This window comes from Metopolophium dirhodum, chromosome 3 (assembly GCF_019925205.1).
Source record: "Metopolophium dirhodum isolate CAU chromosome 3, ASM1992520v1, whole genome shotgun sequence".
NCBI lineage: Eukaryota > Metazoa > Arthropoda > Insecta > Hemiptera > Aphididae > Metopolophium > Metopolophium dirhodum.
In genome coordinates, this window is record NC_083562.1 from 36,366,359 (window position 1) to 36,384,910 (window position 18,552).

General features: G+C 36.2%; 5 protein-coding genes across 5 annotated transcripts in view; 3 read left to right on the forward strand and 2 right to left on the reverse strand.

Moving 5' to 3' along the window:
* Positions 1–3,949: 3,949 nt before the first annotated feature.
* Positions 3,950–18,552, reverse strand: part of LOC132940663 (uncharacterized) — a 75,947-nt gene continuing 61,344 nt past the window's right edge. Inside the window, exon 6 of the mRNA XM_061008373.1 lies at positions 3,950–4,352. Within this exon, the coding sequence (XP_060864356.1) occupies positions 4,025–4,352 (328 nt within the window). The 3' untranslated portion in view covers positions 3,950–4,024. The remainder of the gene's footprint in view (positions 4,353–18,552) is intronic.
* On the forward strand, positions 4,587–5,067 carry LOC132942027 (histone H3). The gene has a single exon (XM_061010311.1). The coding sequence runs from the start codon at positions 4,616–4,618 to the stop codon at positions 5,024–5,026; it is 411 nt and encodes a 136-aa protein (XP_060866294.1). The 5' UTR covers positions 4,587–4,615; the 3' UTR covers positions 5,027–5,067.
* On the forward strand, positions 8,494–9,233 carry LOC132942021 (histone H1A, sperm-like). Its single transcript, XM_061010306.1, has one exon. It carries the CDS (start codon positions 8,552–8,554, stop codon positions 9,176–9,178), a length of 627 nt encoding a protein of 208 aa, XP_060866289.1. The 5' UTR covers positions 8,494–8,551; the 3' UTR covers positions 9,179–9,233.
* LOC132942028 (histone H2B-like) lies at positions 16,368–17,380 on the reverse strand. The gene is made up of 2 exons (XM_061010312.1): positions 17,228–17,380; positions 16,368–16,687 (listed from the first exon to the last, which is right to left on the reverse strand). The coding sequence occupies exons 1-2, from the start codon at positions 17,338–17,340 to the stop codon at positions 16,417–16,419; spliced, it is 384 nt and encodes a 127-aa protein (XP_060866295.1). The 5' UTR covers positions 17,341–17,380; the 3' UTR covers positions 16,368–16,416.
* On the forward strand, positions 17,720–18,191 carry LOC132942034 (histone H2A). The gene has a single exon (XM_061010317.1). It carries the CDS (start codon positions 17,752–17,754, stop codon positions 18,127–18,129), a length of 378 nt encoding a protein of 125 aa, XP_060866300.1. The 5' UTR covers positions 17,720–17,751; the 3' UTR covers positions 18,130–18,191.

Below are 18,552 nucleotides of genomic sequence, written 5' to 3' on the forward strand. Positions count from 1 at the left end.
CGGCCGCCCATAGTGTACGTCGATATGCGCCAATCTAATGTTGTAGCTAACGTCTGCACGGGATGAACACTGGGCAACAACTGATTAGTTCACAATTTACAAAAAAAATATATAAGCACAGCACCGTACCGACTATTAAACGAGTTACGACTGAGTTTGTTCACTGAGTATGACCTCGGTTATTTTGTTATTTTCCAATTGAAACGTTGCATTTTTTTCGGTGAAACTCAACTTGTTTGACTCTTCACACTATTCTGAACGTAATAGTTCATGCGATTTGGCTCCAGAACCCGTTGTTTGCAAAATATAAGTTTCAACACATGTGATCGATTTTTGGTACATGCTAGTCGCTTGCTATTTTGAGGGGAAATAGTTTTCATATACCTACATATTAAAATCGATCATGTTCATAAATCATTAAGAGTTTTCCAACGGTCTGGTGGGACCCGTAAAGAATTTGGTATACCCTAGTCAAATGCTCGTATCCAACATCGAGGTGTTTGTAGTCTTTTAAAACTAACATTTTTCGTAACTGTATTGAAGTGTTAAATTATCAAATAACATGGCATAACTTTTTAATTCTGATACACGTAAGGTATTTTTAACAATTTATTTCATATTATATTTAATATTATATTGTACGAGGTAGTTTAAAAAAGACGCATGTAACCTATACACTTTGAACGTTGATTTCTGAAACAATTAATTATTTGTAGAACCATTAATTTGTAGGTATTTATTTTAACTTAATAATATTTACCCTGAATGATTTGGAAATAAACAACTATTAGCATTAAATGTTGGCAGTGATTTTATGTCATGTAACAAATTATCTACAATGTATTATTAATCTTATACCGTATTCAAGCCCGGATCAATTGGGCCCCAATTTATTATTAACTTCATAATAATCGTTACATATTAACGACTTTATATTATTGTATAATTTTTTATAATACAAAAAATATACTGGTTGTATCATATTATGTCATTGTACGCGGTTTTTTTTTTTAAACTATGGTCTTCTAAAGTTTAGTTTAATATGCATTAATACTTTTAACTGAAATACCTAATTTACAAAGCTACATATTTTTTTCTTATAACTACCTTTTTGTATACTTAAATAGTTAAATCAGTAATCTAAAATGCTAAAAAAAAAAAAAAAACAAAATTGTTGACAAACATAGTTGATTATTTATAGTTATTTTTCTTGGTATAAAATGGAGAATAATATTATTTTATAATTATTAATAATAATTTACCTACTTACTTAAATAATAATTTTTTTTTTGAAAACTATTGGACGCGTTAAAAAAATATATTTTGGGGATAAAGATGGGTCCCGTGACCGTGCCCTTCTTGCCCCCTCCCAATAACCCGGGCTTATAACTAAATCGACTTTATTCAAAATATGGTAACCACTATTATTTTTGATGGATTATAATAAAACTTTTTTTCTGAATATTTTGAAAGTCGAATGATCAATTTTTGTTCCCAAGGTTAATAACTATGGTCCTCTAAAGTTTAGTTTAATATGCATTAATACTTTTAACTGAAATACCTAATTTACAAAGCTACATATTTTTTTCTTATAACTCCTTTTTTGTATACTTAAATAGTTAAATCGGTAATCTAAAATGCTCAAAAAAAAAAAAACAAACAAAACTGTTGACAAACGTAGTTGATTATTTATAGTTATTTTTCTTGGTATAAAATGGAGAATAATATTATTTTATAATTATTAATAATAATTGACCTACTTACTTAAATAATAATTTTTTTTTGGAAAACTATTGGACGCGTTAAAAAAATATATTTTGGGGATAAAGATGGGCCCCCAAAATCAATGTGCCCCATGACCGTGCCCCTCTTGCCCCCCTCCCAATAACCCGGGCTTGACCGTATTACGCCTGTAAAATCGATTACAACTGAACGTATAGTAAATACTAAATCTTATAAATAATATAAATTGAAACTTTTAAGTTTGAATTATAGTTACAGAGTTCACGTTCTGTTAGATAGGAATCATTTAATTAAGAGGACGTAATGCCGGCATGCGTTGTCCTTTACACACGTATGTCATAGTAAATTTACGTTCACCAGTGTCAGTGTGCTATTATTTTTGATATTAGAGTGAATTTCACTATTATACAATTTAAATGCAAGATTATTTGTTACGTAGGCTTTTATTGATATTATTATTCTTAAGTAAGTTACGAAAGTATACATTTCAAAATGAATGACCATAACTTTACTTACTACGCACGAACGTAAGACGGAAATAACACGATATAAGGGCGAAAGTGTTATAACTGGGGCAGTGAAGTTGGTGCATTTGCATGTTTTTTTGTAAATGCTTGTATTTATTGCCGAGTGAGATTAAAATATGTTTCGTTAAACTCATAATTTAAACAAAAAAAAATTATATTGCAATAAATGCAAATTTGGCGACTTTTAAAATATTTTACTGCAATTTTAACTATTTATCATAATTTTCGTTTACATTTAAGATTATATGACTTAATATATAAAATAAAAGCAAGTAAAGGTAGCAGTGAACAAATGTATATATTTGTTGTAATACTTATTATTTTATTAATATTTCTATGGAGCGATTATCGCATTAAGGTCGCTAAGAAACGTTAAAAAAATTATTTATTGTGTAATGCAATAATATAAGCAATATTCATATATAATTTTAGATTCTGAGCGAAGCAATTAATGTATTGATTTTACAATGATGTGTGTGTGTTTTTTTTTTATTTTTTTTGTGTCTGTCTCTGTCATCACCTTTTTTTCTGATAGGAAAGTGAATCTAGTTGGTACTTTGGGGGGTCAAATTTCTCAGTAGTTTTCAAACGCGACGTGAAAAACAAAAGAAAAATTAAGGGAAAACGTGAATTTTTACGCAAAATCTGTTTTCGAGAAAATCGATTTTGGTTTTTGGTGAAACTCTAAAACAAATGACCATGGAACAAATTTCCAAGGTTAATATTAGCATTTTCTATACACTATAACATTTTCCAAATATTTTGACTTATTTTGAGCTGTTTACGGACATTGTCGGTTTTCAATTTTTTTAGTTTTTTTTTCTATAAATATCAATAAAATGTTATTTGTTGGGTAATAAACGTGAAAATTCAATGCAAGGCTCCTGATGTATTGTTACAATAGTAGTTGAAAAATATTAAAAATACATAAGCACAATTTTTTTTTATAAGCATTTAAAGTTCAAATTTATCAAATTTATAATTTAATAATTATTTTGTAGTTAAAAATGTATAAAATGTTCAACTTTTATAGCTAAGGATTGAAAATTGAAAACAAGACTCCACGTAAATAGGTTGTATATGAATTACTTTATTCACATTAATATCATCAAATACACTTGGTAATATCATAGGCTGACTGATCGTTTTTCTTATACACGGAAACCTTTTTATCATTATGTTTGATTTTATTAAATTTTTTCAATGCAATAATGCGATTGCCCTAGTTATAAGTTATAACGTAAATGTGTTCTATACATCCACTGAGTAACATATGCATCGGAAAAATTCACATTGCTAGTCACGGAACTGTATAATAAATCTACTTTAGGTAGTGCACTATAGAACTTTTTTGGTACTTACAAAATTTTTGTTTTTGTCTAACACCTGCGCCGCATCGGATTTTAAACGGTTTCTTTGCTAGACATATCAACTGATTAAATTCATAAAGAATTCTGAAAACCGATTTAAATTAGTTGGTCAGGTACTTAAATTAAAAGTCTACTTTCCCATATTTTATCGCATCATAGATTAATTGGAATGTTTGGTAAAAAACACGTCCACATACCACGTCACATACCCGTAGTTGCTAAAAACAAAAATTAAGAGATCGAATATAATGATTATTAGTGTTCTTTTTGATGAGATGTGGAAAAGCAAGTTAATGAAAATATGATGGCCCTGAAAAGGGCCTTTTTAAGATGATAGAGCGAGTTTTGCGCAGAATTTGACACATGCCGTAATAGTTATTCTTCTTAACCACCGAAACCATACAAAGTACGACCTTGTCGCTTCAAGGCGTAGACGACGTCCATGGCGGTGACTGTCTTCCTTTTAGCGTGTTCGGTGTATGTGACGGCGTCGCGGATTACGTTTTCCAGGAACACTTTCAACACACCCCGTGTTTCTTCGTAGATCAAACCAGAAATACGTTTCACTCCACCACGGCGAGCTAACCGACGAATGGCGGGCTTGGTTATCCCTTGGATGTTATCACGCAACACCTTACGATGACGTTTGGCGCCTCCTTTGCCAAGACCTTTTCCTCCTTTGCCGCGTCCCGTCATGTTTAGTTGAGTGTGACTGCTGTTCTGAACGCTGACCGTAGACTGATCCCGAAAACATGAAAAGTCGTCTTATTTATATGTTTTACGACGCACGCACGGCCAATCAAAATGCTCGATCGGATTTCTCCCACTCATGAACTAACCGCAGTACTCCGACCAATGGTAGCGACGCATACGGTTCCGATTCGTGTATATATAAGAGTGTTTTTATTTTTTGTGCATCATTGTTCATTTGCACTCTCTAAAGTTTTGTATTGACTATTATCAAACGGTTACGAGATGGCACGTACCAAGCAAACTGCCCGCAAGTCGACCGGAGGAAAGGCGCCCAGGAAGCAGCTGGCCACTAAAGCCGCACGTAAGAGCGCACCCGCCACCGGAGGAGTGAAGAAGCCACATCGTTACCGTCCCGGAACCGTCGCCCTCCGTGAAATCCGTCGTTACCAGAAGAGCACGGAACTGTTGATCCGCAAATTGCCGTTCCAACGTCTGGTGCGTGAGATAGCCCAGGATTTCAAGACCGACCTACGTTTCCAGAGCTCCGCCGTCATGGCTCTGCAAGAAGCTAGCGAGGCTTACCTGGTCGGTCTGTTCGAAGACACCAATCTGTGCGCCATCCACGCTAAGCGTGTCACCATCATGCCGAAAGACATCCAGTTGGCTCGTCGCATCCGCGGAGAACGTGCTTAAATCGATTATTGACCAATATACCTTAAAAAGGCCCTTTTCAGGGCCACCAACCATTTTAAATTAGGACACCCACTTCTTTCGAAATTATAAACTACACTCTTACGCTATTTGAGAAAACTGTAAAAATAGTTTGTAAGGAGTAAATACTGTAAAAATAATACACAAATCACAATTCTATTATTATAAAATTGAAACTGAAATTTTACGATCGTGTGTACGCTACAAAGTACTAATTAGTTATACGTTATAATTAAGGTACCCGTACAGGAAAAACTCTCACAAACACTTAAAGTTTTCACTAAGAATCAGACACTTTATTTTTGGTCGGCGGTACCGTTGTGCAAGCAGCGCGTGCGTAGATGGCCCGGTACCCGCTAAGTACAATCACACTGGTCGGCAGAGTCCTACCCCCACCTACATGTGGTGCCGACTGGAAACAGAATTCCGTTTCGGCCAACGGGGGAGGCACAGAAGGCAAACTGTATGTACAGTCATACCACCCAGCGCCTCAGTACCATCATCCGAAACTGCCCCACAACGGCAGGCGTGCCCCGGGGCATTAATAGGACACCCACAGCACGGTTGGTCACCGTCCGGGTGATCGCGATTGAGCGTGAGAGTGGCCTCGGATGCGATGAGGTACCGCAGACCGCAAAGCTCCCGGAATGACGAGTACAACAACAACAACGGTCAGTAGAAAAACTAGGAAACCAACAACGGCGATACGCACAGTCCACAATATCGGAAGGAGAAGACGCGACGAACGAGATTAAAAGCTGGCTGACTATCAAGGCGGGCCGAGAAAAAAAACAACAGAACGAGAAGACTAGACTGGCGGGTCGAGAACTCTGCAGGCCTTCAGCCAACAATGTATCTTTTATAACATGTACAATTAATTTAAATGTGCGCCCTTAGAGGACCCAAAAAAAAACATAGGTGTTAAACATTATACATAAATATTGTACCTCATTTTAATGTATAATAAACGATTGCGGCGTCGCAGAAGTAATGCGAAAGCAATTCCCGCGGCGGCGTCAGTTGTTGTAAACTAGAAAAAACTCGAGCACGACTTCACATGGGCGGCGACGACGAAATTGCGTATTGCCTAAATATTGCCCCTTAAGTTTACAGGCTGAACAACATCATGAATTTATGGTAGGTATTTCTAATATGTTTTTATGTTTATTAATTGTATTTTATCTAGATAATATTTTTGATATTAATTGGGCTCAACACTACTTATTGGTTGAGGTGTGAGTGCTATAAATTAATTAGCCACATTTTTACATGTAAAAAAAGTACCGTACATTTTACCAATTTTTTTTTTACCCGAAAAAATGTTCTGTGGCCCCTCTAATCAAATGCAATCAAACCTATTCCTAGTTGTAATTTTTATCAACCGATAATAATTACCAATACAATTATTATTATACTGATCTTATTTTATTATTCAACCTTCGATTCTATTTTTACCATTTTTATCACTTTATTGGTAAATTTTACCGATATTTTTTTTCCGTAAATTCTCCACATCTACTCATAGGTATTACCTACTTTGTAAATTATGATTATTATTAATTAGATTCAGATATAGATGTACCCAGTAAATATATTGTTATTAAAGATAATTTTGTTACAGGCAATTTGAGCAGCAGCGTTGCAGCAAGTATCTTGTTGAATTCAAGAAGAATATTCATATAGATAAATAACTCAAAAAAAGTCGAAATATTTAAAATATGATACCATTCATGGAAAGTGATATGTTTGGTGAAAATTTAAAGTTTGTACGGTTATTAGTATTTGTGTTAAACCAAAAAAAAAAAGTTTTGTGTAGAAATAACAATTTTTTGTGTTTTTCCCACGCTTTTTAAAACTACTGGGACTTCGATTTTGACCTATTAAAAGTACAAATTAATTTTTCTATCAGAATCCTACCGTTAGCTGATTTACTTGCTGTAATTCAAGTGGTAAAATCAAAAGGAATTCAAGGAAAATCTGTACTTTTAAAACAACAAAAAGTTTTTGAAAAGTACAAAGGTCATAAAATTCTGGAGAAAATATCACCAATTTCAGAAGTAGAATAGGAAAGTTCGCATATTATGAGAGATTTCTCTGAAGATCATTCAAGAAACGACTAGTACCTACTTTAAATAGGCGAGAATCGGGGTAAAAAGTCCGGTTTATTATAATATATACATAATAATATTTAAAATAATTTATAAGAAAAAAAAAATGCAATGATTATAATTATTATGTAATGTACTTAGTAGCATGACCCATATCAAAAAATCGAAATAATTATAACATACAAATAAAATATACGTAATATTATTTTTTAATTAAATTGAGTATTATAAAATCTAATGCATATAAAAAAAAACCGGACTTTTTCACCGTTGACTTTGTATGCCTCAGACTTTTTGGTAGTATACCGCACCAACCACATCACTAAATCAGAGAGGTCATTTTCGTTTCCATAACTCTGTTTTCTGACATTTGAAGAGCATTTACGTTCGGAAAATGCGAAAACATTTAGTTATTCAATGTAACAATGAATGGAAGACAAATATAAAATAATACTTTTTGTAATTTCAACGTTAAATATAATTTTTAATTTTTCCTATAATTATTGAGTTCACGAATAAAGTCCAAAAATTGATGACCAACGTGTTTAGACTTTTGTAAACTGATTTGAAATTGTTAATATAACTACTTGAGTTCGATTAGGCCACATTTTAATTTGTTAAATATTATCTTAAGATAATTTATTTATTTAAATTTAAAATTGTGTAAAATATTAAATATTAAAACGCGTAATCAGGTCCATCGGTAGGATTGACAAAAAGTACTTACAAATGAACATATTAAATTGTTGCACATTTGCAATATTGAGTTTCCATCAAAATCCTTTAACAATGTGTTGCTATAATTATTTATTCGTAATGATTAGGTCGAGTACGATTGAAATACAAGATTTATTGATAAAGTCTGCCTTGTTAAGATTTCACTCGGAAACGACGTGCAGTAACAGAGTCCTAAAACCGTCATTTTCGAACAGCCGCTGTTCTTTGGAAAATCGGTCAATTAGAAATCTGAAAATTCTATGGTGTCGCTAAACTCGTGGAGAATTCGTCAAAAATATTTTTGTCAATTTTCGACTGGTTTCAGTCATACGACAGACCTTTGAGTATGGTTTACGAAAACCCGGTAGGAAGAGTGGAAATAACGACCTGTAGTGGTTTCTTGGTACTGGTTGGCGATACAATAACCGTCGGCAATCGTTTAGAATTTAGTTAGCTTTCGAAATAGTTCCAAACCAGAGTCTTACAACAATTTTCAACTGAGTTCTTGTGTAGAATGATTGTACAACCGTAGCCCGGAGGACGACGCGAATTACACTGGTTTACTAGTCGGTACGGTTCACTGTATATAGTTAGAAACTTGTGTTTTCCTCGCCATCACTACAGTGAAAAACAGAATCATTCATAGATTTGAACATTTACTCGGACAATTTCATCATCGACAATGACCGACACCGTTGCCACAACTCCGGCACCAGTCGTCGCATCGCCGGCCGCCAAGAAGTCTCCTGCAAAGAAGAAGTTGTTGGCCTCTAAATCCAAGAAGACTACCGTTGCGTTGCATCCGACCACCGCCGTGATGGTCACCTCGGCTATCAAAGAGCTCAAGGAGAAGAAGGGTTCGTCGCTGCCAGCCATTAAAAAATACTTGGCCGCCAACTACAAAGTCGATCCCGCCAAGTTGGCGCCTTTCATTAGAAAGTTTTTGAAAGCCGCCGTCGCCAACGGTACCGTCGTTCAGACAAAGGGAACCGGCGCTTCGGGACATTTCAAGCTGCCCGTGGCGGAGGTCAAGGCGAAAAAGGTCGTTGTAGCGAAAAAAAAGAAATCGATCGTCAAAAAAGTCAAAGCCGCCGGAACACCCAAGAAAAAGAAGCTCGCTGTAGCCAAAAAACCCGCGGCTGGTGAGCCAGCAGCCAAAAAAGCGAAAAAGTCTACTGCAACCAAACCCAAGGCAACTACGCCGAAAAAAGCCGCCCCGGTCAAAGCGAAAAAGCCGGCCGCCGTCAAACCCAAACCGAAGAAGAAGAAGACTCCAATAAAGAAAACCGCAGCTCCCAAAAAGAAGTGATAGCAATACACACTACTTCTTTTCCCCTTACATTATAAAACGGTCCTTTTCAGGACCACCAATTGTATTGAACATAATAATTATGATTTTTTTTTTTTTTTTTATTAAGAGTAAAGCTTCAACAGCTGAGGTTTGTGTTGCCTTTGTAGGACGGCCTAAGGCCTATATAGAGCTCCAGGCTTTGCCTTTTCTCTCTTATTTCATGTTTGCCTTACAGTATTTGGACGATTTGTCAGTAAGACATAGTTTATTGGGTCAGAGCCCGAATGTGATGGAATCTTGATACAGAAGCTCTATGTAGAAATACAGCTATTGCCAACTGTATTGTTTCCGAAATAGATTGAATATCGGCTGACTGTCTTATTGCTTCATTTGTGGTTAGGTAATGTGCTCCGGTTATTGTTCTGAGTGCAATGTTTTGGACAGCCTCTAGCTTCTGCCAGTTTGATTGACTAAGTTGAGGTGCCCAAACAACTGATGCGTACAGGAGGATTGGTTTAATGTAGATGGTGTATAGTTGGATTCTGGTCCTTAGCGGAATCGGGGAATTTTGGTTCAGTATTGGGTAGAGTGAGGCTCTGACTCCTTTTGCTTTTTGTGTAGTTGTTTTTAAGTGTCCGTTCATTGTCAGTTTTGTGTCCATCGTTACGCCGAGGTATTTTATTTGGTTTTTCCATTTGACTGCTTGGTTTTTGATTTTTATTTGTCGAAGATGTTTATTCTGTTTACTGCCAAATATAATGGCTTCGGTCTTGTCTATATTTAATTTAAGTCTCCATTTATCTATCCAGATCATGGTCTGATCCATTTGTCTTTGAAGTTGACATATTGCGTAGTTCCTGTTTTGATGGGCTGTGTGGAACATGGTGTCATCTGCGAAAATGGATGTTTGTATTCTGTCGAGAAGTGGGAGATCATTTATATAGTGGATGTAGAGCAGAGGTGAAAGGCAGGAACCCTGTGGTACTCCTGCTTGTATTTGTCTTGTCGTTGATTGTTGGTCAACTACTCGTACTTGGAACGAACGATCTGATAAGAATGATTTAATTAATTTAATTATATCTATTGGAAGTTCAGTGTTTGTTTTTAGCTTGTAGATTAGACCATCGTGCCATACGCGGTCAAAAGCTTTTTCCATATCAAGAAATGTTGCAGCAGTGTATTTCTTTTGTTTTTGGTTGTTTTTTATTTCTTTGAATAGATGGAAAAGTTGTGTGGTGGTTGAGTGGCCTTCTCTGAAAGCGTGTTGCTCCGCCCGAGGTTTTATGTATGTTCGTAGAGTTCTTAGGATAATTTTTTCAAATACTTTTGAAATGGTTGAAAGTAGAGATATTGGGCGGTGGTTTTCTGGGATAGAGTGGTTTTTCCCTGGTTTTGGAATCATGACGATAGTGGCTTTTTTCCATATCTTAGGGAAGTAGGAAATTCGAAGACATGCCGTGAAAATGTGTGCTATTTGTGTGATAATGTTGTTTGGTAAGTTTTTGAGTGCTGTGTTCGATATGTTGTCAAATCCTGGTGCTTTGCCATTTGGTAGTTTATTGATGATGTCTAGGACTTGCTTGGGATTGATGTAGATGTTGGATGTAGTCTGGTCAAGATTTATTTTTGTGATGATTTCGTTTACTTCTTGTCGGTCGATTCCTGAATTTCCTGCGAATTGGTTTTCCATGGTGTCTGCGAATAGCTCAGCTTTTTCGTCGGCTTCAAATATTTTGTGGCCAGCGGTTGTTTGTAGCGGTGTATCTGCGGCTTTCTTATTGAGAAGACGACGATTTAGTTGATATAGTGATTTGTTTTGAAAGTTTAACGTTTCTGTGAAAGCGTTCCATTGCGTTTGTTTGTGTTCAATTAATAAGTTTTTAACGTATGCAATTTGAGCGTTGTATAGGCGTTTTGTTCTCGGGTCTCTGGAGGATTGCCACATTTTTCTAAGTTGCCGTTTGGTTGTTATTTCTAGCATTATTTCGTCAGGAAGTTGGGATGTGATTTGTTTTGGTTTGAGAGTGTAGGAAGCGTTTTCTTGTGTAATTCGAATGGTGGTTGTTAGATTGTCGATTTTGTTGTCAATTTCTTCCGGTGTTTGAACGCGGTCAATTTTTATTTGGGAGAGTTCTGATTTGAATTTGGCCCAGTTAGTTTTCTTTAATGTTTTAGGAGGATTGCTTGAGATTGGTGATGCGTTTAAATTTAATTGGATTGGATTGTGGTCTGACGACAGGTCATTGTGATTTATTATCGTATATTGAATTGACGGTAGATCCAGTAGTATGATGTCAAGGACGTCTGGTCGATGAGTTTGAATATATGGATAATATGTCGGTGAATCAGGAGCAGCAATTGTATAATTGTTTGCTTCCGAGTGACGAAGTAATTTTCTGCCTGCAGTATTTGTTGAGAAGCTGTTCCAGCTCGGATGCTTGGAGTTTAAGTCTCCGGCTATTATGAAGGGTCCATTGTGGTTTGTTAGAATGTCTAGGTCATTGTGGTGGAGATTTGCACTAGGACTTTTGTATACTGCCGTGATTTGTGTTATTTTGTTTTTGAGTTTCAATTGTACTGTGGTAGATTCCACAGTGGTTGGTAGCGTGACGTGTTGATGGATTATGTTTTTCCGTATTAAAATTGCTGTGCCTCCTGAAGAGGGAGCGGTTGGTGCTTTTGGGCGGTCGGTTCGGTAAACGTGATAATTTGGTATTGATATTTTATTTTTGGGATTTAGTCGGGTTTCACCAAGTAGGATTATGTCGATTTTGTTTTGTTTTACAAATGTGGTGAGTTCTGGTATTTTGTTTCCGATACCGTTGCAATTCCATGAGATGATTTTGAATTCATTCATCATGGGGTGTGGGTATGGCGTTGATGATTTTTTGGACTGTTGTGATGACTGCATTCTTTGATGTGACGTCTTCACATTTTTGAGCTGTAGTAAGGAGGTCTCTAATTATTTGTAAGAGCTTTGATGTGTCAATTGTGATTTCGGTTTTTTCCGTTTGGTGTTTTGTTGCAGTCGCGTATGATCTTGTATTTGTTTCTATGGCTGTTTCATGTGTTGTAGATACTGGTATATTTGTTGGTGGTACTTTGAGCATGGATTTCTGAATGAGTTTGGTTCTTATGACTTCTCTGGGTTGTTCGGTTTTTTCTTTGCAAGTATTGGTGTAGTAGGGGCAGCCCCTATAGTTAGCAGTATGTTTGCCATTGCAGTTACAGCAGGTTGGGCTGTCTTCTTTCGGTTTTGTACATTCTTTGCTAGGGTGGTTTTTTCCGCATTTTACACATCTTGGCGAGTGCCCGCACTGAAGTGATGAGTGGCCAAATCGTTGGCAAGAGAAACATTGTGCGGGACCTGTTGACTTGTATGACTCTATTTTGACTCTGACGTAGAATAGTTCGGTTGTTTCAAAGATTTCTTTGACATTCTCTGTTCGTTTTAAGGAGACCATGTGAATCGGAAGTCGCTTTTCATTTTTGGCAAATGCTCTGACAAAGTTTGGTTTGAAACCCAACTCTTCGAGTTCTTCCGTAAGTTCTACGTCAGTGACGTCAAGTGGGACTCCTTTGATAACAATCTTGAGAGATTTTTCATCGGGTAATGCAAAAGTGTGATAGTTGATTTTGTTGGTGGCCATGAATTGTTGAACGAGTCTGAAGGAAGATTCTTCAGGGCAGTTAATTTGAATTTGCAGTGGTATTGATGTAGTTTTCGCGGTAACTTCGTCAAGCCCTTGTACTGTATACATAGTTTTTGCTATCATCCGCCATGGATGTGAAGCGCAAGTTTGGACGAAGATGGGAGGTATGCGGAAAGTTTTATTTTCGTTAACAGCGGTATTGTTTTGAGAAAGGTCAGGTGTCGGAGAGCGAGATGTTGATGCTGGGCTATCGGGCCAGCTGTCTGCAGAGTTTGTGGTTTCAGATGATGGGGTCGGTGATTTGTCTTTGGTTCGTTGGGGGCCTCTTTTTCCTGATGGGGTTGGCGATTTCTTTTTTCTCTTGGTCATAGCGTGTACTGGAGGAACTGCTGCTTGAACGTTTGGACGAACTGTGATATTATTGATGATGAAATTGTCCGAGTAAATGTTCAAATCTATGAATGATTCTGTTTTTATGATGATGTTGAGCTGAGGTTTATTAGCCTGGTTGGGTTTTTGTACTTTAGTGTTGTCGGTAGGGGGAGGAACACGTGTGTGTTGGGTTTGGCAGATTTTTGATTGGGCACCCGTAAGTATCTGCCATGCCCGGGTGGGGGACGGCGGCACTTGATTCTCCGGACACCGTGACTTGCCCGAAGAAAAATGCCGTTCCTGGCCGAGAATCGAACCCGGATCGGCTGCATCGCAGCCGACGCCTTAGTCCGCTCGGCCACTCCGTCCCCCAATAATTATTATTGTAATAAAAAATATCCCCCCCCCCCCCCCGTACAAGATCTTTATGATTGCCGAAAGAGTTCGCATATTTATAAACATTATAATAGGTCATTTCGGACAATATGGACAGTTGTGCAATACAAGGTTTGCTTAAAACAGCAGGCACTTTACATATTGATTTTGTATTAAATCAATAAAAAAAAACGTGTTTAAAACCGTATTTATAGTACATTTCGAATAAGTCCATGTATTTTTTTCTACTCTGCGAGATACTTTTAGATCTTAAGCGGAGCGATGAATGTATAATTTTACAATGATGTGTGTTGTTTTTCTATTTTTTTGTGTCTGTGTACACGATAAGTATCGAAGTGATGCTTTGATTTTCAATTTCTGATGTAACTATAAAACAAATGACCGCTAAAAAAAAAAAATGCTCTAAAAGTTGTGATATAATTTGTATTATAGTACACGACTATCGCCTGATGTTTAGCCTTCATTATGAATATAATATATTATATTTCATCACTATTCAGTATTGTAGGTACTTATTATTCAAAATAAATGGTCAATATAAAAGTTTAAAAATATATAAGAAAAAATGTGGATTAGTGGATTTCGCTCTGCTGTGTGCAGTAGGCTACAAGTGGTTCACTGTATAATGGATGGCATTAAATTTCAATTCAATGTATAATATTATTGTACACGAAAAACGATTCTGGGCGGCGACGGTTTGTCAGTGTGGATATTTTATATTATATATTTTGTATTGTTATTAATTTATTATTAATACAGTAGCCGGTAAGTTGAATAAATATTATAAAACAACAACAAAATAACTAACATCTTTATTCTTGATTATTTAATATGTAATTTCCTCCAAATTTGAACATAAAATACCTATAAAAAAAAACTGTGTTTTTATATTTTTGAGACTTTTTGTAAGTTTTCTAACCTTAGCTATAAGAGTTGAACATTTTATACTACATTTTAAAATTTAAAATATGATAAATGTTATCAAAATTTAAATGTTTATGAAAAAAAATTGTGCTTATGTATTTTTAATATTTTTCAAATGTCATTGTAACAATCTTGCCTTGTATTACAATTGGAAACAGAGAATGTCTGTAAGCAGTTCAAAACAAATCAATATTTTTTGAAAATTGTATCGTGTATAGAAAACGATAATTTAAATATATAGTGAAAATGCCATCTACGTATCTACGTGGTAATTTGTTTTAGAGTCACTCCAAAAATCAAAATCGATTTTGTCGAAACCGATTTTGCGTAGACATTCCCGTTTTTCCTTAATTTGTACGTTGTGTTTCCCGGCGCTTTTGAAAACTATTGGGAATTTTAAATTTTGACTTCCAAATGCACCAACTAGATTCACTTTCCCATCGAACAAGATACTGTTGGAAAAAATCGTAGTAGTTCTATTGCTCCAAACCATGATCACAGTCACAAAAAAAAACGCACATCATTGTAAACTCAATATATAGTCATTCATAGCTCCGCTCAGAATCTAAAATTTAAGCCTTTTGGCTTTTACAAATATTATTAATATTTTTAGTCACATATATCATTGTTTAATAAAACGTAATTTATTTTAAATTATTATTATTATTATTTTAGAGTGATATAGTGTTTGTAAAAGCCTAAAGGTTTATATTTTTTAACTCACTTTTATATTGAATGTTGTTTTAAATTTTAATATGGAATCATATTATTTGTAAACTGTAGGTAAGTATAAGGAATAGGTAGTAATCAATTATAATAGTTATAACTAGGGCGCGCATTTCAATGCAAAATGCATTTTTTTCTGGTTGATCTTAAACAGTGCTTTCCAAGTACATAATTCGTTTCGTGTAACGATTGCTTCAAAGCTAAAAATTTTGATTTACATTTTTATTGCATATTTCGACGTTTTTTTATTTTTAGAATTATTGGGTAATTTTTGTTGGTTTTTATGCATATTTGTTCAATATGTCACCCGTACCAGATAAATAACAAATAATTAGTGAGTTCGTGTAACATCACGGTCGTATGGCGTATGTTTTTATTTCATGTTCGTAATTTTAATAGGGATAAATATTGTGTTAAGCAATGCCCCCCCCCCCCAAAAAAATCATCAAAAAATGAATACGGTATTTTTAAGTTTATTTCTAAAGTCATTTTTGCGGTAAAATGCATATTTTAAGGGCATAAATTAAATTTTTTAGAGCATTACAATCCACGCCTTGGTTATATACTTATAACTATTGACCGTCGGGAATCGAATAATTCAACGTATAAAACGTATTATAGTACAGGCGGTAATGTTTAGTTTTTGTGGAAGTTTGATAAATACGTCATTTTCCCCGTAAACATAGTAATTGTTACAAATATGTTTGTATTACTGATGATTGATAAGAAAAATATATTTAATCCAGGATTTGTCGGTACCTATATTGCTTCAATTGCGTAACCTAGTTAAAAAATTCTGAAATACCCAAGTTTGCATTATAGACGTGTAAAATGTGCAACTCTACTTATTATTTCGTGTTTTCTGGGATTTCTTAGATGACATCGAGTGTTTTGATTATTATACATTGCCGGTAACAATGATATATTCTATACAGATAAATGTATCTATGATTTAGATAAGTGAATTTTTTTTTTTCATCTTGGATATGTCGAAGACACTGGTGTCAACTGCCGATGATATATATATTTTACGCATTTAACGTCAATATTTTACTGTAAATGTTATAAAGGTTTTCCCCTGAAAGCGAATTGTCAGTTCAACTAATATCGATTAATAGAAAACAGAAATTGGTGGCCCTGAAAAGGGCCGTTTTAATGGAGTTGTGGTCGTATTTCAAAACGGACTTATTTGGAGCTAGTGTACTTGGTCACGGCCTTAGTTCCTTCACTGACTGCGTGTTTGGCCAATTCACCTGGCAACAAAAGACGGACGGCAGTTTGAATTTCCCGGCTGGTAATGGTCGAACGTTTGTTGTAGTGAGCCAGACGACTGGATTCAGCGGCGATGCGTTCGAACAGATCGTTGACGAAGCTGTTCATGATGCTCATGGCCTTTGAGGAAACACCGGTGTCGGGATGTACTTGCTTTAACACTTTGTAGATGTAGATGGCGTACCTAACCTGGCGATAATTAACAAGGCCAAACGATCAAGAGCGGCACTCTATCCGCTGCTAAATAGCAAAAGCCATATCCCAATTAATGCAAGACTATCTCTATTTAAAATATATATAAGGCCCATCCTCCTCTACGCCGCACCTGCATGGGGGCCTAAAATTAGTAGGTCAAACTGGAAGAAGATCGAAGCCGTGCAAAACGTAGGACTAAGATCAATAACAGCCATTCCACCATACCAGTCAAACAAATCCTTACTCGCAATAACTAAAATCCCGTCAATAGAGGAAGATGCTAGGAAAGCCACTACGATAATGTTTAATAAAAACACAAGATCCCTCTACCCACACATTCAAAAATTAGGAGTACCAGACCCAGAAGACCCTATATGTAAATCAAGACCTTTCTACTTCAAAAAATAACACCTAAATAAACAAGCCAAAACTCCGAGAATTACATCATACAGGAAGACAAAGACATAAGTCTGGTACTTCCCATTAGGCCACAGGCCGTCACCCATAGCAATAGCAATAGATGGCGTACGATTCTTTCCTCTTGGGCTTGCGTTTCTTGTCGGACTTGGTGATGTTCTTTTGAGCCTTTCCGGACGATTTCTTCATCGCTTTACCGCCTGCGGATTTACCTCCTGGAGCCATGTCGATAAGTACAGTTGAAATTACTTGTTGACAACTGGAACGTTTCGGTCTGAATGATGCTTAAAACGGCGAAAAACGAGTATATATATTACCAAACCAAAGCTATACGTCGTTCATTTATTGGTCAAATAGCACTAAGTATGACGGACTAAACAGGATTCTACGGTGGTTACTTGATGGTTGGAAACAATGGTTTCTTTACGAAAAAAAATATAGAAATGCCGATTGAAAACCGCATCGTTAAGTAGTAATTGATCGGTAAACGGTGTCAAGTTTCTTCGTCTAACTGTTTGGTTCCATCCAATAGCAGAAATGTTTTCCTATTTTTGCCTATATAATGTGCGGAGCAAAACTTAATTTTCATTAGTCACCAGTTGAGTTCCATACAAAACAGTCGTCAAACCATCAGTCATGAGCGGAAGAGGCAAAGCAGGAAAAGCGAAAGGAGGCAAGTCCAAGACCAGATCGTCCCGTGCCGGACTCCAGTTCCCGGTCGGTCGTATCCATCGTTTGCTGAGAAAGGGAAACTACGCCGAGCGCGTCGGAGCCGGAGCACCGGTTTACCTGGCCGCCGTCATGGAGTACTTGGCAGCCGAAGTTTTGGAGTTGGCCGGTAACGCCGCGCGTGACAACAAGAAGTCCCGTATCATACCCAGGCATTTGCAATTGGCAATCAGAAATGACGAGGAATTGAACAAATTGTTGTCCGGAGTGACCATCGCTCAAGGTGGTGTGTTGCCCAACATCCAGGCCGTGCTCTTGCCAAAGAAGACAGAGAAGAAAGCTTAACTTTTTGACCGGGGGACTACTTCATTTACCGTCGAATAACAACATATATTTAAAACGGCCCTTTTCAGGGCCACCAAACTATTAGCTCACTCATAGGGAACCGGTACAATTTAAGCCATATGATGTACGTCTTGTACACCAGCTTTGCACAGATACTTATAAATTGAATTATTTTGTTCTCCCGGGGGGCCCACGGGATAATGATAATTACAAGCAATTTATTATGCCAATAACATTATAATTTAACAAATTGATATACTTCAATAATTAATGTTACCTGTTCTGGGATAGTTCCCGCCACTTCCCGGTTCCTATGTTATTTCAATATTAAAAAGCAATTTATCAATCTTTATAATCATGTACCTTCTTATAAATTAATATTGATCAGTTGGTACGAATTTACTTTGAATAGAGCACCGTTGT

Excerpts from the sequence above, each read along its gene's own strand:
- LOC132942021 (XM_061010306.1), top strand. The coding sequence starts at position 8,552 with ATGACCGACACCGTTGCCACAACTCCGGCACCAGTCGTCGCATCGCCG.
- LOC132942034 (XM_061010317.1), top strand. The coding sequence starts at position 17,752 with ATGAGCGGAAGAGGCAAAGCAGGAAAAGCGAAAGGAGGCAAGTCCAAG.
- LOC132942028 (XM_061010312.1), bottom strand. The coding sequence starts at position 17,340 with ATGGCTCCAGGAGGTAAATCCGCAGGCGGTAAAGCGATGAAGAAATCG. Across the intron at positions 16,688-17,227 it reads AAGCCCAAGAGGAAAGAATC|GTACGCCATCTACATCTACA; the intron begins GTACGCCATCTA and ends TCGCCAGGTTAG.
- LOC132942027 (XM_061010311.1), top strand. The coding sequence starts at position 4,616 with ATGGCACGTACCAAGCAAACTGCCCGCAAGTCGACCGGAGGAAAGGCG.